The sequence below is a fragment of the Indicator indicator genome, chromosome Z (assembly GCF_027791375.1).
Source record: "Indicator indicator isolate 239-I01 chromosome Z, UM_Iind_1.1, whole genome shotgun sequence".
NCBI classification, from domain to species: domain Eukaryota; kingdom Metazoa; phylum Chordata; class Aves; order Piciformes; family Indicatoridae; genus Indicator; species Indicator indicator.
In genome coordinates, this window is record NC_072053.1 from 21,337,993 (window position 1) to 21,362,279 (window position 24,287).

Here is a 24,287-nt window from a genome sequence, read left to right on the forward strand (position 1 = left end):
TAAACTGTAACTATGGTATTCCTTTTTTTTAAAGCTTTGTTTATGCTTTCAAGATGATGGTGGGCCTACACTCTGTGAAAATTAGTTTATGGTTTGCTGCTAATTTTGGTGTTTACAAATGCATAATAGTGCTCAATATTTATCTGAAAATCCGTATAGAATTGTCAGTCTCCTTGCATTTGTGTTTTTCTTTTTTTTTTTTAATTTTCCATGCAGAGAGACAGCCTGTAGAGAAAGTGAAGATAGCTCAGATGAAGAGTTAATTGGTCCTTCTATGCAATCTCAGACTTCTGCTCAAGGTCCAGCTGAGAGTAGTGATGATGAAGATGCTGAATTCATTGGGCCACCACTTCCACCTGGGTTCAAGGACAGTGATGATGATAATGACAATGATACAGAAGAGGAAGATAATGTAAGTATTTTGTTCCTCTTTAATTTTTTACTGCGCTTTCAGTACGTTCTGATTGCTAAGTGTGCACTTTCAGACTTACTTTGCAGGTGAAATATGACTCTTGTTTGAAATACATTTTTTTGGTGTGTGTTATTGCTAATGATTACTCAACAAGTGCAAATAGTTTTTATTACTGAATAATACCAGGATTAAAAAAAAATGTATGCATGTGAAACTCAGGGAAAATAGTCATCAATTAGCATGTATTGGTTACTCTTGTTTTTTTTCATGTTATGTAAAAACTATATGAATGAATCTTTAATATAAATAATGCACTTGTAGAATTTTTTACAATGAAGAGGAGGTAGAAATGAGCTTTAATCTAGGGAGAACAATTGGGCCAATACTGTTCTGAGAGAGTGAACTGTGGTAGTGATCTTGGTTGGTTATTTTGTTTGGTTTTCTAAATCCAAGTAAGTGCCCCATTCAGTTCATTAGAGTGAATATAGACTCTCTTTGCTGTCTATGCTAAAAGTAAGAAACCAACAACCTACCCTGAGTACTGCAGATACTCAGCTGACAAATCTCTCTGTTTAGTTAAATTCTCTTGATTTGAAGTTCTTTCTCTAAAAATTCCTGTATTGACGGGTTATGGTAATTTTTGCATCACAAATATAAACGAACAAATTCCCAGGTGTCTCAAGCTTTTTTTGTCAATTCCTTTTCCATTTTGACTGGGTGTTCTGTTCTTTTCCAATAAAATGTCCTGTCTTGTGAACTTCAAAATGGAAGTTTAGACTGCTCTTAGATAGAACAAGAGGAGCTTCTTAAGCAATGGCAGAACTTATTTTTAGAGTGATCCTAACCTTATATGAGCATGATTTCAGTATTTTTTCCAGGTTTTGCTTGTTTGTTTGCTTTTATTTTGGTTGTGGTATTTTGTTGTTTGTTGTTTTTTCTGGGGGGGGAGAGGGGCAGGAAGGTAAGGGGGAATCGGTTGGGTCTTTTTTTCAAGGCGACAAGTGATGAGAAACTCTTATTCCTATAATTTTTTATTACTTTATCTGATCTGCTTGATTCACTGTAACCTATGTATTCTTTATCAAACTTTGTTTTAACACTACATCTACTGTAGTTTGATCTGTGCTCCGCACATGACTTCTTCTATCTTAGGGAACCAACTGAGGATAAATCCCAAACTTTCCTTGAAAATACTGTAATCCTTCAGATAATGTTAGACTTGCTATTTATCCATATCAGGAATTCTCTTAACTTTTTTATCTCTTAAGGCACTGTGCAGTGAGTCCATATTGCTGAAGGTGTCACAAACTCATCAGATTTCAGTTGCTGTGTATTATGTCATACCGAAGTCACAGAATCACAGAATTATTGAGGCTGGAATAGACCTCTGAGATCATCAAGTCCAGCCTATGACCTGACACCACCACACTGGCTAGACCATGTCACTAAGTCCCACATCCAATATTGCCTTAAACCCTTTTAGGGACAGTGACTCCACCACCTCCCTGGGCAGTCCATTCCAGTGTCTAATTAGCCTTTCCCTGAGGAAGTGCTTCCTAACATCCAACCTAAACCTCCCCAGGTGCAGCTTCAGGCTGTGCTCTCTTGTCACAAGTTGCCTGGGACAAGAGTACAATCCCCATCTTACTACAACTTCCCTTCAGGTAGTTGTAGAGTTGGATAAGGTCCCCACGAGTCTCCTCCAGGCAAAACAACCCCAGCTCCCTCAGCCTTTCCTCATAAGACTTTCCCTCCAGCCCCCTTGCCAGGCTTGTCACTCCCCTATGGACCTGCTCCAGCACCTCAATATCTTTGTTGAAGTCAGAGGCCCAGAACTGCACACAGTACTCGAGGTGAGGCCTCACCAGTGCTGGATACAGGGGCAGAATTACATCCCTGGTCCTGCTGGCAATGCTATTCCTGATGCAAGCCAAGATGCCATTGGCCTTCTGTGCCACCTTGGCACACTGCTGGCTCATGTTCAGCCGATTGTCAACCAGTACTCCCAGGTCCCTCTTTGCCAAGTCACTCTCCAGCCGCTCTTACCCCAGTCTGCATCGGGTTGTTGTGGCCAAACTGTAGAACCCTGCACTTGGCCTTGTTACACTTCATGCTGTTGGTCTCAGCCCATCGACCCAGCCTGTCCAGATCTCTCTGAAGTGTCTTTCTACCTTCCAGCAGATCAACACTTCCCCAAAACTTGGCGTCATCCGCAAATTTGCTAATAGTAGACTCGATCCCCTCATCCAGGTCATCAGTAGAGATGTTACATAGAACTGAGCCCAGTACTGATCCCTGGGAGGCACCACTGGTCACCAGACACCAACTGGATGCCTCACCGTTCACAGCCACTCTCTGTTCTCAGTTATCCAGCCAGTTTTTAATCCAGTCACTACTTTTCTGCCAGTTTTAATCTTTTTTTCCCATCTCAGGTCTGCTTGTTCATGTATTTTCAATTCATAAAATTCATTGTCAATTCAGTAAAATCTTACAATACAGTGCTTTATCAAGAAATTTTATCAAACGCTGATTTCTCCAACAGATAATCAGAATAATAGTTCTTGTCTGGAAAAGTACTTGCACTTACTAATGCTGAAGAAAATGTTTGGTCATACTCAGTTTTATCTCTAGATGCCTTTCAACCTATTTCAGTGTCAGGGTGTTAGTGTGTACGCAGATAGTGGTGAACTGAAATGTGTGCCATTTTTGAAAAAACAAACCAAAATATTGCACAAATAACAGAAACTTCTGAAATTTTTCTTTAATAGTTATTAACTTTGTGTATGTATATACTAGGAAGTGGTAAATCTACAAAAAAAAAAAAAGCATGCTTGTTCTGCACAGATATTTAGTTTTCTTACGCGTCTCATCAGGATGCCATTCATAAATCACAGCTCTCCTGAACTGTCCCTGTTTGTCTTCTTAGAATAAAACAATCTCTTGCTCTGCTGTCAGCACTTCAGAAGCTTGTAGCTGTGTTACAGCACTGGCTAATTGAAGCCACACAGAAAGAAACAGCCTGGCTTGCTAATCAAATCCTGCCAGGTATCTTTAATCTTCAAGAGAGTAAAAGTTCTCGGTGATGCTTAAAAGGTTTTGGTGTATGCCACGCTAAAATAAAACAGTGTAAACTTGAATCCATGTTATATCATGGCAGCTAAATCCAAGGTTAAGCCTCATGTCAGTTAATATTGCATTGAACTATTGGACAAAACTTTGCATCACTAATCTCTAGTAGCTATTAATCCTGGTCTTTTCTACACACACTTCATTGTTCATCCGATCTCCATTGTTTAAGAAAATAATAAGGAGATTTGAAAACATGTAACTACAGGCAATAGGGGTGAAGTGAAAAAAAAAAAAGAGCTGCTGCTGAATGTGTAGCAATTTTCTGTTGTCCGTCAAAGGCTGGACCTAGGGCTTTGTGCATTAGAGACTCTAAAATGCTGTGTTCTGTACATTTACATTTCTGTAAAGAAGAAGTAGAATGTTACTTCAGCTAGATGAGATGCAGATTTATAAAATGTTTTACTTATTTACTTGTAGGCCTGTCAAATTTACCAAGTGCAAGCAGTGAATATAATTTATTTTCATTGCCTCTCCAAAGGGCAGTTGACATCTCATTTAGTGAAAACCTTGCTTTAGTTCTATAAACTTCTCTACACTGCCAGAGGGAAAACAGTATTTGATTTTTTCTTCAGCCTTTCTCAAGAGTCACTTAATTTACTGTTTGATTGTACTAATTTCTATCAAGACTGAGATATTAGTTTTTTAATTTTTATGTAATTGAATACTGCTGTAACTGGAATGCTTCAAAGTGGAGTTAGTGGAAACCAGAGTTATAGGAACCTAATGAAGTTTCAGACAGAAAGGTAGCTTGCAGACTGGTGTGATTTAAGTTTGTCTGAACTTAAGACAATAGTTAAAAGACAGTCTAGAGTAGATTTGGTTGAGGATAAGCAGAGCAGCAGAAATATGAGACTTTTGTGTTTCAGTCTAAACAATTAATTTATAACTGGGAAAGTTTTGTGTCAGTGTGGATGCCAGAGGTCTTTAGGATCTAGAGCCTCCCCTCATTGGTGTGCATGAACTCATACAGTTTCTTTCCTATGAAGAAAATCAGGAAGCAGCTGTGCTTTCCTGATTTCTTGTTGATAGATTGCCGATCACAGTATGGACCTGTGAGCCCCAAGGAAGACAGGTGTTGTTAGGAGAACTCTCTTTCCTTTTTTTTTGTTTGTGCATCACATTGGTGTGCTTGGAGACACAACTAGGAGAGGAGAAACCGAAAGCTCCATTGAATAATTTCTTTGTCTTGTTTCCAGATGTACTGTGAGACTGTCTCTCTTTTGTTATCATATTTTGCTGCTGAAGTAACTTTTTTGAAACTCAAATATGTATTTTTGACCCTGAAGGAAACGTTTTTCTTTAATAGTTACATGAGTCTGAAATCTTTGCAAACTCTGTGTAATAGATAAAATGCATCAACATACTGGCTTTGCTCTGATAGCTTATCACGGTCTCTCAAGTCTGATTATATATACGTTTTTATTATAGGAACATTGTTTTCCTACCATTGTTTGTTCAGTTGTCTTTGTTTTCGTATGAGAGACTGTCTGTAGAATGTTAGTCAATTATTTGCTATGTGGTTAACATCTTGAGTCTAGGATTGGCCTAGGGCTGCCTAGTTTTACTGAATAATTATCAGGTGGAAGGAGTAGCTAGTGCATAGTGGTTTTGGGAATTTATGGGGAATTTATCATACCTTAGTGGTGGCTTTTGTAGGAACATTTGTAACAGGAGTTAATTGCTGGATGTTTTTAATCAACACTATCTTTGAGTATGACACATTTTTGTAGTGTACATTTATGCTTAGTTTGTGTCATGTAAATTTTGGAGGGCAGTTATAGATAACTCTGTCACAGAAGTGAATTCTGACTTGAGTTAACTTTTTTTCTCTGAATTTATATAAACACATTGTATATACTCAAGTTTTTCTGGTAGCTATTTTAAAACAATTTTCTGTGTTTAGTTAAATCTTGTGTTAATACTCATGGTAGTTGCATTTAATAAATATTAGATTTAATAACTTATTTAGTATAATTCATCTCCATTTGTGCCGGAATTGATGATTCTTAAAAAGGCACAGTATGCTTGTAGTTACAGAAATATTTTAAAAGTGTTGGTTTTCCGTAGTGTAAGGAATGCTGCTATTTTAAGTATATTTTAAGGTACACTTCCTATCGGTTCCCTGTGATATTTTTCTTTCATTACAGTTTTTGTATGAAAGATCTACATTAATTTGTGGAGTGTGGAAAGTGAGAAGGAGAGTTGTCTGTCTGAATTGTGGTCAGTGCTTTTGTCTAGTGCTTTTTCTTCTAATAGTGTAAAGACTTGGTTGACCATGTCAGTGTTGGGTTCTTACATGGTTGTAAGCAGAACGTCTTCTGTAGTGTGAGGAACTGGAGTGAGGAGTGAACTGGAAAACTTGAAGACAATATTTTTGGTTGGTTTGTTTTAAAATAGAAAATGGCTTGGTGTTTTAGAAGGTGGATTCTTAATGAGGGCAATACTTCATATGGTAAATTCTGAGGCCGGGTGATGTACCGTTTTTTTTTCACCCTGGCAAGACACACACTGGGAGTATATCTGGTGTTTGTGCAGTCAAAAATAAAATCTGGCTGGAGGGGTACAGGAGGCTATCCGAAGCAGTCACGTCAAGGTTGATGGGTGAACAGCTTTAAGTCTAGGACATAAACATTTTTCAAGATAATGGATGACACCTATTAAAAGACGTCAGTTAGAGAGTGTGTATTTATTGGTCTTCTTTTCTACATGGTGTTAAAAAATGTGCTGAGATCTTCAGCGGAACTTAATGGAGTGCTAGCATCATGTGACGCTTTTCATCACTTGAAACCACAGGTGTGGAGATAGCTGTTGCAAGAATTTGCCAGATGGATTTGCAAAGCTTTATCTTCTGTGTGAAGCTTAGTTACAGTTGATTCCTCTTTGAAATAGAGAACTATTTCTCCCTGTAATGGCAAAAGGATACTAATCGTGTTGTAATTATGTCCTTGAAACAAGTACAGCCTTGGAGAGGCCCAAGGCTATACTCTGATAGAGACATATTTCCAAAATTATAGTCTAGCCATATTCCAAGTGTTATAATTGTTTTGAGACTTCTAAAGTTTTGCAGAGGTTTGACAGGACATACTAGTAATATTTGCTTGTTCAGAATGGAAGAAAGCCATTTCCTGCTGAATTAGATGGAGAATTTAAGTAGGCTGTAATTACTCCAGTTAGAATCTGACTGTGGTACCAGGCTGAAAATCGTGGTGTTGTAAAAATAAATGTTACAGGAATTTTAAGTTATCCTAAGGAGGTAAAACATTTGGGCTGAATGTTGTCTGTCCTGGTAACTGCTTTTTCTTCTTAGACAAGATGGAACATAACTGCATAAACACTATCCAGCAAAGTAAGCCGAACAGAGCAATTTTTGTGTGCCGTAGAGATAGAAAAGCTTGGGTTTAAGGATGAGGCATTATTTTTTAACTACTAGTCACTGAAACACTTATGAAAAATAGGTTGCAATTACCATTGCTTTCGATTTTTTTTTTTTTTTAGTGTTACCTTCCTATATAATCAAGAAGAAAACAGTTTTGTGAAATGCATAATACATTCTTAGATCTTAACAGTATTTATGCTTAAAAATAAGGGAAGTCGTGGAATTTTTAAGGATGTGGTTACTGCTTTGCAAAGAATGAGAAACTTCATCTCAGAAGTAATTTCAAAAAGATTTTCAAACCCCTGAGTTTTGTTTAATGAAGCTTACTGTAAGAATGTAGGAGAATCAGTCAGAAGCTGCAAGCGAAGAAATGCTTTACATAAGGTGAGAGCATTATATGTCCACTGTACAAGACAAATCTAACAGGGTAATTCACTTAGGAAATGTTTGTCATTTGTAGAAAGGCACAGAGTACTTGCTTCTCTCCTCCAGTGCCCCAGAGTTCATGGTTACTGATTGACCCCAGATAGAAAGAGTGTACTTACAAGATCTCTTTCTATCAGTTCTGCAGAGCATAGGAAAGCCAAAACTTCCCTGCTGTGTATCATGCCATGCCTTTTTGGTGGTGTGATACTCTTAATTAATTAGTAATCTGACTGAATATAACAAGTTTTAGAATGTTTCCCCTACAATTAGATACTTAGTTCTATGAGTTTCTAGAGATATTTTGTAAGAAAATTAGTAGGCTTTTTTTTTTTTTTTTTTTTTGGTTTCAGGATACTTTAGAGAGAGGTGACTGAAAGTACTAAATTAATTTATTATTATAGATTCCGTATTAAATAAGATATGATATAGAACATGATTGTTGTTACTACTGTCCTTTTAAATGAAGTATAGAGATCCACTTATGTCCTGCTTTTACTCTGCCTGTTACTGGTACCTTTTCTGTGTTTGGAAGGGAAAATGCTGAGTGTAACTGAAAGTGTTCTTCATATATGGCCCAGATACACTATAGCTGTAGAGCTCTCATGCTTGAAGCGTGGGATCTTGCTCATCTCCCTAGAGACCCTTGCTTTCTCTGTTAGCTAGAAGATTTTGTGGAGATGAATGCCATTTATTTCCTTAGAGGGAGAGTAACGCTTCTATTTTTCTTTCAGCCGGGTTGCAGTTGTGAGCCATCTCTTAAAAAAAAAAGTCTTAAGTATTTCTAAGCTCATATTCTACATGCATATCTCAGTCACAAGACTCTACTTTCCATATAGAATTACTTATCAAGAATTTCTAGTTGGAAATTATTCATGTAGTAGCATATGAACATCTGATCCTAAATGTTACTTATTTCCAGCAGAAGCTGGTAACTTTGGAGGTGAAGAAACTGAAAAGAATGTATTCTTTGAAAACGTGAAATGCTTACAGCCAAAAAAAATGATGCTTTTGTTGGCAATTGCCACACATTTCCAATGTCTTTTTATAAAGAAGCAAAAACAGCATATTGTTTGTGTCAGTGTTGGAATATATAAAATATTACTAAATCTGGAAGGGGAGCTAACAGTGATATCATCACTGTATTTGACACTGTTGGTATCACTGTGGAACAGATAAATAGAAGAAAGATTTTACTTGTATCTGGCATGTGAGTGTGGAAAATACATTTGGAAATGTAGTTTATGCTTTAAGCAGAATAATGAGAAACACAGGTATAGAAAGCTCTTGCTTGAAGAAGAAAATAACATGGATGATAACAAGTATTTGAAATATTTATGTTAGGGTTCATTAAATAATTTAGAAGCCTGTATTTAGAGGAAGAGTGTAAGTGACATGCAGTTACATTTCCTTTCCAAAACAGGTCTTCACAGGATTTTCAATTAGCAAATGATTTATGTTAAACTGCTGTAACTGCAGACTGCTCCAATGGTATCCTTGGAGAGCAATTTTCTTGACTCTTGGAATGTCTGCTGTTTGTTTAAAAGATGACTTTGGATTTTATGAATACGAGACTACCACATGTAATGTTTTACAACTGCTGCAATGGCATCTCTTATTTGCAGGTGGGCACTGAGCAGAATACTGAGGCTGCTTGATGCTAACATTACCCAGGTGGCACAACAATCATATGGAACTTTCTTCCTTTGCTCTTGCTTATCCTTTTTCTGTTTTAATACCTAGTGCAAGTATTTTCAAATTATTAGGGTACTGAATAGTATTTTTCTGAGTTACCGTGTCTGCTATTTAAGAAGTGTGGTTTTGACACATCATTGTAACTGATGATTGATGAAGGTTTATATAGCCAAATGTTAGGGGAATGTGTTACGAAATTTCTGATTTCCTTTCATAAACAAAAATAATTACTCTCTCCTAAGGAACTAAAGAATCACGAAGAATCATTCATGTGAGATTTTATTAAGCATCCCCTTTCATGGTCCACTCTCAAGGCTTTTGAAATGTATTTAATGCTCTTAATTGAATTCCAGCGACTGCACCTAACTGCTCTTTGTAAACTTATTTACACCTTTATTCTACTAGAAGCATTATATTTTAGTTTGGAAAATTAGCAGTTTTATGTTTATTCTGTAGAAAAAGTCTTTGTGATGTCTCAACGAATATCTGCGTAATGAAGGATAAGATATAAAACTGAAAAAGAAGTATTTAAGATCTTACATCTATTTATATGAGGATTCTAATGTAGTTTAAAAAGTCAGTTGAGTTAGATGTAGAATTTGTTTTTCAACTGAAACATTACTTGGTAAAGCAGAAGTTATTTTTGTATCATAAGCATCGTGTGGAAGAATAGAAAGAGTTGATAAGTTATGTAACCTTTACTTCTCAATATAAAAAGAATTTAATGCAGACAGGACCTTTATGCAGTAGGAATAAGAAGGTTTATGTTCAGTTTTCTAAAGTAGGGCTTAATGAAAACAGCTAGTAAACAGCTATCGCATGCAGTTCAGATTCATTATTTAAGGTTGGAGACTTGGGTCCTTATCCACAGAAATGCTTGTTTTGACTTGAATGTGGCTACAGACTTGGACTTCCAAATGAGACTGAGTGTGCTTAATCAGTGGAACTACCAGCGTTGTTCCTTTGGGGTTTTTTCACACTGTTGATGAGATGGAAGGTCAGGCAAACCATAGTTTACCACTAATGGAAAGAAGATGATTTGTGATTTACTTTTTTATTTCCAGGTTTAATAAATACAAATGTATGATATTTTGCAGAAAGATGTGCTCTTAAGGTGCAAACAGAAGCTCGTGAAACTGAGCAGTCTTCTCTGTCTATGTGAGAGCTGTGACAGAGTGCCAAAATAACTGCTCTGCTTTCTGGGCAGCTTGGGACAGCACTAAGCTTTGCACAAGCTAGCTGCACAAGGGAGCATGGTGCAGGAACATGGGAAAGTTAATTCTTTCCTGTTGTGTCTGTGTTGCAATTTGTACACAGTTTTCCTATCTGATACACAAATTTGAGTTTGTCTGCATGAGATGCATTCAATGTTCGACTTAAAATTTGTTTAATACACCTTAAGCCAATATACTGCCATCTAACATCAATATTGTTTTTGTATTTTTCCTTCACCAAAACTGCACTAGGGGTCAGTGAAAACATTTCAGATGCATACCAGCCTTCCCAGAACTTCTATTTGTCTTGCATAGTTTTCACATCCCTCTTTAGCAACTAGCTTGGAAGCAGTTTTCAGAGTAATTGCTACTATGTAAAGATCTTGATTTGGATTATTTAGATGTGTGGAACTCACAGCAGTGAGCATGTGTACATTCTCGTGTGGTGAAACACAAGGTCTTAAATAAGGGTTGGACTCAAATCATGATAGCACTTTTGCAGCACAGAGGCTTGACAGGTCATGTTTCATATATTAAAGTGAGGATGAATGCAGGAAATAAATCCTGGAAGAGCTGTGTAAATTAGGAATAGAACTTATTTTTCTGTGCATGACCAAAACTTTTGTCGTGGAAAACTCAGTTTTGAAGAGTTTAAATAGTCAATTATTTGAGATAATACCTGGAATTAAAGCAGAAGCTAGATTTCTCACTAATTTCTGAGCTGCATGCATGGACATGCTAGAAAGCTTGACTTGGTTTAAGTCAAGTATTCAAAAAAATAGCATAACGTAGGTAATATTTCCCTACCATTTACTGTATGGTGTGTATTTGTACAGTATGTGTCAGAAAAAGCTAAGAATCCTTATTACAGTTGCAATGTCATATGAATTTCAAGAATTTGTGTATGAGTGTCTCTCTGCTACCTTATGTGGGTTAGCTATTCTATTATGTAGGACTGCTAAAGCATAAGAGCTGGTAATTTTTTTTCTTTTAATATGTTGAAACAAGCAAACAAAATTATCTGTGTTACACATTCAGCCTTTTCCTGCGCCCCCCCTGGTTAAAAAGATAGAATTGTCAACTTTGGAAGGTGAATTGGACAATAGAGAAATTATTTTGGGTTTATCCACCACCTTACGCCTTTAACAAGGAGGGGGAAAACGGACTGGCTTTTATCAGAGACTTCTCATGTCCAGTTTATTTTTCTGTTAATTTATTAAAGTTTGAAATATCTTTTGATTAAGTGTATAGCTTTTGCATATTGGAGTGTTTAATTCTTTAGGCCTTTACTTATATAGGAAGAAAAACCTGTTCTGTGGCCAAAATGTAGTCAGTCTCTGTTCCAACAACTATGTCTGTAATGTGGTACATGTGACTTTGTATTGATCACATGTAAAGTGGACCAGGCCAACAGACTGCACCTTATCCAGGGCTATATTAGAAAACAGAGGAATGCAGGCCAGAACAAGACACCTTTCTTTTCCAAGTTTAACCCGGTGACTAGGACTTACTCCTCATGTTCACTGTTAACTTTTTTGGTCTTGTAAAACGATGGTGATACTAAATCTCTGGAGTTTCAGAGCAAACAAAATCTTTTTTTTTGGCGGGTGAATGAAAAATGGGTCTCCATGTAGTACACTTTCGCTGCTGTATCCTATGACTTGGCATTTTCTCTTCAGTCAAAATTAGCGTGAAGTACTTAAAGCCTTCTTGATTCCCTGTGTTCAACTGTGCTAGTCCATGCCTGTTTTGAATAATAGGAGTGAAAGTAGTAAAATAGTTAATATTCCTCAGAATATGCAGAAATTACCTGCTTATTTTGCTGTTGGTCATTGTCTCCGAAAGACAGCTTCCACACATTTTCTGCATTTTATTGGGCTTTCATCCCTGGGCCTACTTTGAAGCCTGCAGAATGAGTATATGTCTTGCTTGCAGCTACCATGATTATGCTACACATGTGCAGGCTCAAAATAAATTTAGTGAAAATGGTAGGTTAGCAGGGCTGAAAGAGACAAATTAGCAATAAAAGATCATATTTAATTAAAAAATAAACTATGCCTAAATGTGGGGGCTGATGCAAACAGCTCAATTGAAAAGTCAAGTTGTGTCTGCATTAGATTTCAAGATGAATTGCCGCTCTTTGGAGGACTTTGGGGAATTTTCTTAGCAGAGGGAAAAAATAGTGATTAAATTCTTAAACTTTTGGATGACATCTGAAAGGCTACAATTGCAGCACATGAAACAATTCCTCCACCTTTCAAAATTTTAGTGCACAATTTTCAACCTAGAATCTTTCAATTGTATACATCTATCTATCTATCTATCTGAAGAACTTGCTAGGCTTCAGTTACATAAATGAGGGTGAGAAGAATCATAGCTCATAGAATGATGACTGTTTTTCTCAAATCTGTAATGTTACAAGTTTCATGCATCATCTGGAGTTAGAGAAATTTATGTCTTTTTCTGACCAACCTGTTACTTAGTATCTCTTGGACCATGCTGTTCTCTGCAACGTAAGCAAATCTAGATGCCAGGTTGTGACCACATCTGCAGGGATCAGGTGCCTTTCAGTGCTACCAGATTTTCAGCCTTTTCCAGTACAAATAGTGAATGTCTCTTGCAAAGTGAATGTCTGATGTCTCACAATTCCTGTTGTCTTGAATATAAAAATAAACCGACTTCTCAGTGACATTCTTCTTCATGTACATTAATTGTATTACTGCTTTTTTCTGAGTACCAAAAGTATCAGGAATGGAAATTCAGAATAAAAAATAACTAGCATAATCATCCTCAGTGTCTACAAATTCCACATACCTGTTTTACAAGTCCATTGTGACACAGACCGCTGAATCATTTTAAAGACAACTCATTCCTGTTCTGCTGTTGTAAGTCTTGGAATTTGTGAGCATTCTGTACCTTAAGACCATCTGAAAAATAAATTGTTTTTTAACTCCATTAATTTTCCCTGCAGAAAAGATGGAAATTCTGGAGAAGATGTAAATATCCACTTGATAGTTACTTTTTCATACCATTTGTGTATTCTTCATATATTTAGTTTTCCTCAGGTTTTCCCTGCCTCATTCAGATGATGTACATGCATGTGCAGGCACACAAGATGAAATATTGGGTCGCCTAGAAGTAAGCAGTAACTTTGTGACTCACTTCAGTGGATAGAATATGTGTGTCATCCAAAAATAAATCCTAGAAATTATGATGCCAAAGTAAACATCATAGTGTATCTCAATAGACAGTAATTTTAAAAGTCTGACATGGATTGATTTTCTGCCAATGATAAAATAACTTAATGACTTAATTTGTCTTAACATGGATTTTATTATTCTCTTCAGAGAACTCCTTCAGAGTTGTTCCTCTGTTCTATGATTAAATAGTGTCTTACTAGCAGCTTCTTTGGTGAGGGCAGGCTTTTGTTTTGTTAGGATTTTTTCTCTTCTGCAGAAGACTTGTCCTGTGTCATCACTGATACTTCTTCCTAAGGTGCCATGTAGGTATCAGGCATCTAGTTGATCCTCTGTCTCTCTTTCCTGGTTGTATCCCTATCTCTGGTGACTCCATGTGATATTTTTCTTTTTTCTGAAGAGGAATTTCTGGAAAACATCTTTAAAAATACCAAATATATGTTTATATTTGGTTGTGATATAGTGCAAGCGTGTAGGAGAGTAATAAAGGAAGTTTCTGCATTTAACAGCTACAATTTTAAGATCATGCTCTTTCAGTTATCTCTGAATGGTATAAATAGTACCAGCCTTAGTCCAGCTGCTGCTTATAATCTATATTTTTTTTTTTTAGGGAAGAAAGTTATGGTACCTTGGATTTATGAGAAGACCTAATGGTAGTTTTCTGTGATTTCCTGTAATGTTGTCTACAATCAGTGTTTGAATGCAGGGTGAGCAGTAGTCAACTACTTCACTGCATTTTCTGCAAAGGAATTAACTCTAGGTGTTGCTAAATCTGAATTAGTTGTAACTATGCTATTTGTAGTGCTGGTGCTGTTTTAAATAAGATTTTGCCCAGATCACATGATAATGATGCAAGCTAATTCTACTCTGTCAAAAAAATAACACTTGTCAGCAGCTGTAGCTTAATTCTGTGCAGTTTAATGCAATTTTTATTAGTTTACCTCTCTACTGTGTGTTTCATAGTGTAGGAGCTAACAGATGCTGCGACATTGTTTGATACTTTTATGGAGTAAACTTAACAATGGACTCTACAGCCAAGTTTGGGTAGTAGAATATCACAAAGTTTACCCAGCTTGTTTGCCCAATAAGAAGAAAATGTGTCTAGCTGCATCTTGATGTGCTCCATGTAGTGGGATTTATGCTCACAGACCTTTTATAATGTGGATCATACATAGCAGTTAAACACTACAGAGGTGAATTATGCAAATAAGAACTGGTAATTTGAGAAACACTGACCAGTGTGTCTCGGTCTGGAGGAAGGAGACTCGGTTCTCTTTTTGAACATATCCATGTTGTGGAATTAAGGCACAAACAAGGCCAAATATCAAAAGCGAGGCTGGCTATTAAAAGATAGAGTGGACGGAACAGAAGAGGGGAGAGAGAGAGGGGAAAAATGGAGAAAAGGAGAGAGCAGGAAAGGAATAATATTACACCACCACCCCCATCCCCCCAAGATGGTTTCTTTGGTTGGAGGAGGTCCGAGGAAGGGTGCTGCCGCTCTGGCTTGGAGGAGAGGAGGGAGAGACGTGTCGGTTTCTGCTGTCCTGTGATGTTCCCAGCGTGTGGTGTCTTCAGTGGAGTTTTTTCTCTCTTCTCCAGGAGCTCTTTTCTTCTCACAGCAGGCAAAACTTAGGGCGTGGAGAGAGGGTTCCTGTACTGCTGCGTCCAGGCTGCATGGGGATACTTTTTTTTCTCTGCCTGAGCTGCTAAAGCTCAATGTCTTTTATTTGGTTAATCGCAGCTCCCTGCTGGCCCCTCACCCTTAGTCCAGGTGTGTTTTCTGGTGGGCGGAGCTGACCCATCAGGAGGGTTGTTCACAACAGTCTTATCTTTTGTTGCAACCTTCCGGGAGTCTTGTGCCTGAGCGGGAGCTTCCAGGCCTCGCCTTTCCTCCTCTCACTCCTCCAATGCGCATCCCTGGGCACTAGCGGTCTTACCAGGCAAACCACCCAGGATGTGCTTGCACCACACCTCCTGAGCAGCTACAGTCTCGGGGGAGCAAAGGTGTGGGCAGGGTCTTCACCACATCCCTCCCAACCAGCTACTGTCTGGTGAGCTGTGATTTTATCTTTGATATAAAAGAGAGACAAGATTTAGTTTCTTACTCAATGCACTAAGTTAGTGGGGTAAGAACAGAGTATGGATCCACTGCTGTTTTGTGAGGGAGAGAATTGTCAGAAAAAGAGTAAGTAATACTCTGAAGTATTGCTTTAAGAAGGATGGAGAGGAGAAAAAAAAAACAAAAGAAAATGTGTGACTGAGAGATTTGTGTTTCCTTCTGGCTGTCACATATGTATCAAATCCACTTGCTTTCCAAGTATAGTAAGAAATTGGGGGGTTTTTTGTTTGTTTGGTGTGGGTTTTTTTGTTTGTTTGTTTTCTTCTCGAGCCAATCTTGGCATTTCCTGTTGGTTCACCTTTTTGTAAAAGAAGTTATATAATTTTTGGAACATTTTAAAACTAATTCATATGTAGGCAAGAAAGTATTTTTAAGATGTGTTTTTTCTAATGGTTGTATAACGACTGGTGTTACTGGCTCACTTTCAGAACCAAACTGAGCAGTAAAATTTCCTTATAACTTGTTTTGGTTCAAAGCTGTTTGACCACACTGCAGTTTTTGCAAATAAAAGCTATATTAGGAGTGATTGGGGCACACATATCCTAAAAGAAAGATTACTGGGGGTTTTAGGCTTTCTTTGTTAAAAAATATGTTTTGCAGGCCAGGAACTGATAGGAGAATCTAAACACTTGTGCTGATTGTTTGTATTTGAAATCACATGAATAAATAACATTAAATTAACATTTAACCACTCATCTCTGATCAAAAAAACCAATCCAGCTTTAGATTTCATGGGGGGTTTTGTGCGGTTTTTTGGTTTGGTTTGGTTTGGTTTCTTTTAATACCATGTGGCAGGCCTGAAAACACACTGCCTGACTTGCTTTATGCCATTTTTCTTTCATAAAAGGCATAGGGGAGAGCCTGTGAGGCACACTGACAGCAATCCCTCAGCTTGGCACTTTTACAGTGAGAGGGGCTTACTGGGTAAACATTGGACTTAACATACTATACCTTGTTGTAATTACAAGTTCTGAGGAGGTCATCTCAGGTCTTTCATCCATTGGGGTGGATAGATTAAATTTCATGCAGTTCACAATATAGCTTATGGTTATTAGAGTTCTATAAGTGCAAGTTTGTAAACAAGCCTATCACTTGAACAGTCATTATCATCTCAGAGCAAATATCTAAGCTTATGAAAAATACCACTGAGTTATCCAGAACTCCTCCACTCCCTTTATTGTGCAAAATTTTGCTCACGCAATGTTTATCTACCCTGTGCCTGTCAGTATTAATAGATACTTCTAAGCTCTTGATACCCAGAACCAACTGCAAAAATCTATTTATATGCATTGCTCGCTCTTGATAGATTGTTCCCTCACCTATGTTCCACACTACTGGAATTGTTCAGTGTCATAGTGTCTGTGAAGATTTGAGAATGCATGTGATGGGATTACAAGTAGGTAGTGCCTTTACAAAGGAAGAATTGGCTAAGACAGACTTGAAATGGCAAAGGAAGAAACAGACAGTTCACCTCATCTTTGTGTATGAGAATCACAAAGGCCCTTTGCTGGGTGCCTCTCCTGGGATCTTGCTGTAAAATTTGTAGGGGTCTGTCTGAAGATAGCAGACACTGAATACAGCCTGAACTTCTCAACTTTTAGGACAGAGCACAGATGTAATAGACTACTGAATATTAACTTCTGCAGCGAGAGAAGTGAAGAATCTAATTTAAATGAACATACAATGTATGATGCAGGGGAGTTACATGTGAAGGGCTATACGTAGTAGAATCATAGAATCACAGAATCAGTCAGGGCTGGAAGGGACCACAAGGATCATCTAGTTCCAACCCCCCTGCCATGGGCAGGGACACCTCACACTACATCAGGCTGGCCAGAGCCTCATCCAGCCTGGCCTTAAACACCTCCAGGGATGGGGCCTCAACCACCTCCCTGGACAACCCATTCCAGGCTCTCACCACTCTCATGGGGAAGAACTTCTTCCTCATGTCCAGCCTGAATCTCCCCACTTCCAGCTTTATTCCATTCCCCCTAGTCCTGTCACTACCTGATATCCTAAAAAGTCCCTCCCCAGCTTTCTTGTAGGCCCCCTTCAGATACTGGAAGGCCACAATAAGGTCCCCTCAGAGCCTTCTCTTCTCCAGACTGAACAGCCCCAACTCTTTCAGTCTGTCCTCATAGGAGAGGTGCTCCAGCCCGCTGATCATCCTGGTGGCCCTCCTCTGGACATGTTGCAGCACGTCCATATCCCTCTTGTAATAGGGGCTCCAGAACTGGACGCAGTACTCCAGGTGGGGTCTCACCAGAGCTGAGCAGAGGGAGAGAATCCCCTCCCTTGACCTGCTGGCTACACTTCTCTTGATGCAGCCCAGGATCTGGTTGGCTTTCTGGGCTGGGAGTGCACACTGACAGCTTCTCATGTTGAGCTTCTCGTCCACCAGCACCCCCAAGTCCCTCTCCTCAGGGCTGCTTTCCAGCCAGTCACTGCCCAGCCTGGATTTGTGCTTGGGATTGCCTTGACCCAGATGCAGGACCTTGCACTTTGTCTTGTTTAACCTCCTGAGGTTGGCTTGTGCCCACCTCTCCAGCCTATCCAGGTCCCTCTGGATGCCATCCCTTCCCTCCAGTGTGTCTGCTGCACCACACAGCTTGGTGTCATCAGCAAACTTGCTGAGGGTGCTCTCAATGGCACTGTCCATGGCACCAACAAAGATGTTGAACAAGACTGGTCCCAGGACTGATGCCTGAGGGACTCCGCTTGTCACTGGCCTCCACTGGGACATGGAGCCATTGACAGCCACTCTTTGGGTGAGGCCACCAAGCCAGTTCTTTATCCATCTTGTGGTCCACCCATCAAACCCATGTGTCACCAGTTTGGAGACCAGGATGTGGTGTGGGACAGTGTCGAAGGCTTTGCTGAAGTCCAGGTAAATGACATCAGTTGCTCTCCCCTCATCTATTAATGTTGTGACCTTGTCATAGAAGGCCACCAGGTTTGTCAGGCAGGATTTGCCCTTGGTGAAGCCATGCTGGCTGTACCCAGTCACCTCTTCACTATTCTTCTGCCTCAGTAGTGCCTCCAGGAGGATCTGCTCCATGATCTTACCAGGCACAGAAGTGAGACTGACTGGCCTGTAGTTCCCTGGTTTTTCCTTCTTCCCCTTTTTGAAAATGGGAGTAATGTTTCCCCTTTTCCAGTCTGTGGGGACTTCCCCAGACTGCCAGGACTTTTGGAATATAATAGAGAGAGGTTTAGCAACCTCATCTGCCAGTTCTCTCAGTACCCGTGGGTGTATCCTGTCAGGTCCCATGGACTTGAACACTTTCAGGTTCTTCAGGTGATCACGAACCTGATCTTCACTTATGATGGGCAGTTCTTCCTTCTGGTTCTTGCCATTAGCTTCCATGACTATTCCAGGAGTGTTGCTGGAGGCCCTTGCAGTGAAGGTGTACCTGGAAAAGGCTGTTAATCCTGAGTACCTTAGCCAATGGAGAAAGGGATAGGGAAATTTGCATTTGGGAATTTAGGATAAAAGGGAAGTTGTGTCTTCCAGCAGTTTGAGAGACCCCACAGAGAACTGTCCTGTGGACTCTCCCTTTATTCAAATAAAGTTTTACAACTCTGTCTCCATTGTGAACAGGAACTTCTAGATCAGATTAGTTTTTCCTTACACATGAATTGGCTTATATTGGGTTTTGATGATTTTTTTTTGTGCATGTTTGTGCCAAACTGATTATTCTGTTTTAAAAGCAGAATTATTTTGCTTTCTCTGCTTTCCTTTTTCTGTATTATAATGAAATTTCAAGGGCAGTTGGTTCACGGGTAGTAAGTAACAGGGTACTATCAGCATCAGGGTTTGCCCATTTTGGTAATTCAACTGTACAGTGGTTCCCGAAGTCATTGGTTTTATGAAGGGAAGCTTCTAAATGTCCTGGTAGGAGTTTCTTCCTCTGTAGAGATTTATCAGGATCTCATGAGAGCAACCTGAATGTGATAAACACCGATAAAGGAAGTAATTTTGCTTTAGCTAATTGTACAGGCGAGCGGGAAGAATGTGGGGCTCCGCGCCTGGGGTGAAAACTGAGGGGCGTTTTGCAGTCAGGTAGGGGCCGACTGCAAAGCAGCACTCGAGGTCAAAAATTCAACCCTGAGGCTTCATCCACTGACCACCAGAAAGACCACCACCTGACATGCAGTGGGAAGAACTGAGGCTGCAGTTGTGAGAATTCATGTTACAGGGGCAGGGGTTTGTTGTTCTTGGATCCAATCAGGTTGTTGCACAGGAAGGGGTCCTGTCACAAGTACAGGTTGTAAAAGACCCCAGTGGGGGAAGGAAAGGTGTATGTGCAGGAAGGCATGTACCCAGCACTGTAAATAAAACTTCTTTAACAGATTTTGTGCCTCAGCAAAATTTTTAGAAGAGTGAGCTGGTTTCTCTCACTGAAGACGAGAATGCCACTTTTAGGTCCATTTTTTGCCACCTTAGCATGCTCCTTGGATGTGAAATGTATATTGTTAAAAGGTCTGGGAAATGGTCAAACCTAGGACAGCAGTACTGTTACCTGAGATTGCATTAGTTTCAAAACTAAACTATATAATTTTGTAGATCACATCTCCAATGAGGTTATCAAACATGAGGTTAATGTGAAGAATTCAGGCCAGCAGAACAAATTCTAGAAATGGGAGTTAAATTCTACCCAAACCCAGCAAACTGCAAAATTTGGAATCCTTGTTTTGGCTTCCTTACTAGTTGTCTGGAAAGTGTCCATAGCAGGGAATTTGAACAAATCTGAGAAAAATTTTGCATTTGAGTCAGATTATTTTATGGGTTATACATTCCTTTCCACCACTTCAGCTTTTCCTGTGGAAAGCCAATGTGTGTTTATAAGCTGTATGCTTCTCTCATCATTTTTGGCTTCTTTTATACTTTCGTTTCTCTTTTCATGGAATAGCAGCTTAGACCTATGTTTTAGCACTTGCTTGTTACAAGGGAAGAACTGCTGGAGGGTTTTTTTGAGCTTGCTGATTTATGGAAATAGTGCATTCCTTGATAATTTCACCAATCAGTCAGCCAGGAGATACAAAACACCACACATCTTTTCTCTGAACAATTGCAAGATTTCAGTTGTAGCATAGGTATTATATGCAGGACTTCTTTGATTTTATTTATTTTGTTTAATAATGTTTGTTTGTTTTTACTTTGTTTTGTAAATGAGCTTGGAAGGGACTTAAGATACTTCAAATTGTGACATATCCCCTGCCATGAGTAGACATCTTCAAATAGAATTGCTCAGAGCCAGATCTTGAACGTTTCTGTGGGTGGAAGGCATCTGCAGTCTCTCTGAGAAACCTCTTTGAGTGTTCCACTACCTTCACCATAAAAAATTTATCATATCAAGTCTAAATCTACCTTCTTTTAGTTTAAAGCCATTATCCCATGTACTATCACTACGTGACTTTTTACAAAGTCCCTCTCCAGCTTTCTTGCAGGCCTCCTTTAGCTACTGGAGTACTGCTACAAGCTCATGAAATTCACCTGGGCTCATTGTGTCAAGCCTGTCCCAGCCCCTCTGAATGACATCCCTTCCTCAGGCATGTAAATAGCACTGCATAGCTTGGTGTCATCTGCAAACTTGCTGAGGGTGTGTTCATTGATGAGGATAAACAGCACTGGTCTGAATATGGACGCTTGAGGGACACCACTTGATGCTAGTCTCCACACAGGCACTGTGGCATTGACTACTATCCTCAGGTGCAACCATCCAATCAATGCCTCATCCACCAAACAGTCCACCCATCAAATCCATGGCTCTCCAATTTAGATAGGATGATGTTTGTGTGGAGTCTGTGTCAAAGGCTTTACAGATATCTAGGCAGATGACATCTGTAGCTTATCTCTTGTAGTATACATTATATTTTACATTCTATTAAAAAAAAATACCTTTTCTGGTAACTCAAGTAATCTTTATATGCTATGGAGTATCAGTTGCAGCTCCCTGTACAGAATACCAAGAAACTCATTGAATAATACAAAAAACCAGATCTTGTAGGATGTATCTAGTACTTTACATTTTCAAACAGCCAGGGAGTAAGGAAAATATACAAGGTCTTGACAATGTCAGTAAATGTCTGTGAAATTAAGCATTTCAGTAAGGTATGATGATCTTGAATTTTTATCTTTCTCCATGTATACAGCTAAACTTTGTATTGTCAAGAGGATGGATCTTTATGTTAGTGTGGGTTAAAAAGTTAAGACATTGCTTCTGTATGCTTATATACCTCAGATTGCTTGAGGAATGACGGAATGACTATAAGATGTGTTGGATTTGAGCTGTGGGCTTTGTTCCACATGAATAAATGTGTTTATTTGTTCCTGTGCAGTCCACAGCTGAGCAATACTGAATAATGGCTGTTCAATTGCTAAACAGAAATCAACAGCTCTGTTTAGTTGTTGTGTGTCTTGTCAGGTTTAATTGTAATAATTTTTAATTTTCAGACTGCATCACACTTGCAGAAATAGCTATTTTTGACACAGGGTGCTGGAGGAGGTCTCAACTTTTATGAATACTACAGTAAGAGATACATAAATGGAGAGAAGATAAGCAAGTAACATAAGTTTGGGGCGCAACTTTTAGAAATGGTGAGATTTGAGATTACAACCAAAACCAAGTCACACTGGCTGTCATTTTTAACTTAGTGCTTAGCATTTGCCCTGTACATTTTGAAATGTTTTTATAATGTCATTGGTTATTAGAATGTTTTAATGTTACGGGATACATCATCTGGCTGTAATGCATTACCTTTTTCTGACATAAGCTTTAGTTAATGGAATATATGTAAGTGCTGTATGGAGAAATGTGTGTTTCTTGCAAGCATGGAGCTCATGTGTACAATATAAGTGTATCTTTTCCTCTTTCCAGATGTATAGTTAAAGTCACATTGCAATTTATTCTTATGTCACATTACATAAAATTGTGCTGCTAGAAGACAGCTTAAATGTTAATGTTTTGAAGGTAATTTATGGGTAGCAAGGGAGAATTAGTAATCGAAACAGTAATAGAATTCAAACCAGCTGTGGGAACGAGATAGGAAATTGTCCTTCCTTCCTGTAGTAACTTAGACATGCTGTAATTTTTAACCCCTACCCCCCTTTTCATGAGTAACTCATGACATTCAAACACACTTCTCCCTCCCGGTTTGATGAGCAAGTTAGTATACAAAAGTGGAATATTTGTCACTGGGTGTGATTATATGCATAAATTTGTGTCTCTCCTAAGATCCTGCAGTAAACATTTGAGTGAACATGTTTTTACAATAAGAGTTGAAGAACTGTTGAAAAGTATAGTGTATGGACAGCTCAGTCTCTAGAGATGTGATTGTTTAGTTTTGTTGACTATAGTGTGTTTGCTAAGAATAACAGGATCATGGTGGAGTTTGAAGAACTTCACCAACACTGCTGAACAAAAACCTTGCGGATTACTTACTTTATACGTTCAGATTTTTCAGGTAAGGGAACTAGAGTATGCAGGAATGAAATAAATTACACAAAGTTAAAGGTCAAGGACTCCTCTGCACCAATGGTGCATTGTGTTTAACTTTGGCCATTAATACGTATAATTTAAGAGATGGCTCACTAATGAGGTTGGTTTTGTAGAGGTTCTTACTAGTCTCACTTTGATTCTTATGAAGTTCTATGGTAACATGATCACCAGAAGTCTTAAAGTGAATATCAGGGGTTTTTTTTGACAAGAGGAAGAACATGTTTTATTTCATGTGTAATAACATCCATGTCCATTTTGGACAGCACTGCCAAGTACCGAACATCAATTTTTCTGTTTGTTTGCTTGTTTGTTTTTGTTGGCATGTGTAATTAACCTTGTAAGCAGCTGTAGGTGTGCAAACCTGGACACTTCCTGGGGTCCAGATAAACACGTACCACATGTAATCAACTTTGTGACACAGCTGTGAACTGTGTGTGCCCCTGGCCATGTTGGATATGCCCCATCCTATAGGTCAAATTATCAGGTTTCTCTGTTACCAAAGGGCAACAGAAGTAAGGCAACTTGTCTTGTTCTCACCCAGCAAGCAACAAGAGCCAAATGCTGCTGGAGTAGCAGCTGAAGGGCCTGCCCTAGCAGGCCAACTACACCTGCGTCTTGTTCTTACCACAAAGGAGACAAGAGCCAAATGCTGCCCGAATAGCAGGTGCAGAGTCTGTCCTAACAGGCAACGACTGCATCCAGGCCTTGCACCTGGACCAAGGCAGAAAGGGGAAAGCTCCAAGAGAACTGAATCCCAGAAGAGCCACAGAAAGGCTACAGCCCAGTGATGGAGCACACAAGGGAGAGAGAGAGGCCCCTAGCCCTCTCCGAGCCAAGGGCAACTCAAATTATAGTCACAGTATCTGGGAAGATAGTGGGCAAAGGAGCAAGTTGTGAGTACCCAGATAATCTGTCACAGAATCCCATTTGTGGGAAACCACAGATCGCAGCACCTTTATTTCCAATTTGAATTGCTGTGCTGGAAATTCTTAGATCTGTGCTTGAATTGTTTAACTGTCTTTATATGTGGACTGTAGTACCCACAACCTAATAATAGAACCTTCTATTACAATGCCTCAGTGAGGCCTGTTTGCTTCTGAAATGAATGTTTGGCACTTAAACTCCAGAGCTGAAGGTTCATAATTATTTGGCCTTTCTGATTTGAGAGTTAAACTATACTGTGGTTACCTGCCATGCTGAACAATCCTTTCAGGGAAAAG

At 39.0% G+C, this 24,287-nt stretch overlaps 1 protein-coding gene across 1 annotated transcript in view; it reads left to right on the top strand.

The window, feature by feature from the left end:
* WDR70 (WD repeat domain 70) overlaps nucleotides 1–24,287 on the top strand; it is a 133,250-nt gene that overhangs the window by 6,503 nt on the left and 102,460 nt on the right. The window contains exon 5 of the mRNA XM_054397660.1: nucleotides 217–412. Within this exon, the coding sequence (XP_054253635.1) occupies nucleotides 217–412 (196 nt within the window). The remainder of the gene's footprint in view (nucleotides 1–216; nucleotides 413–24,287) is intronic.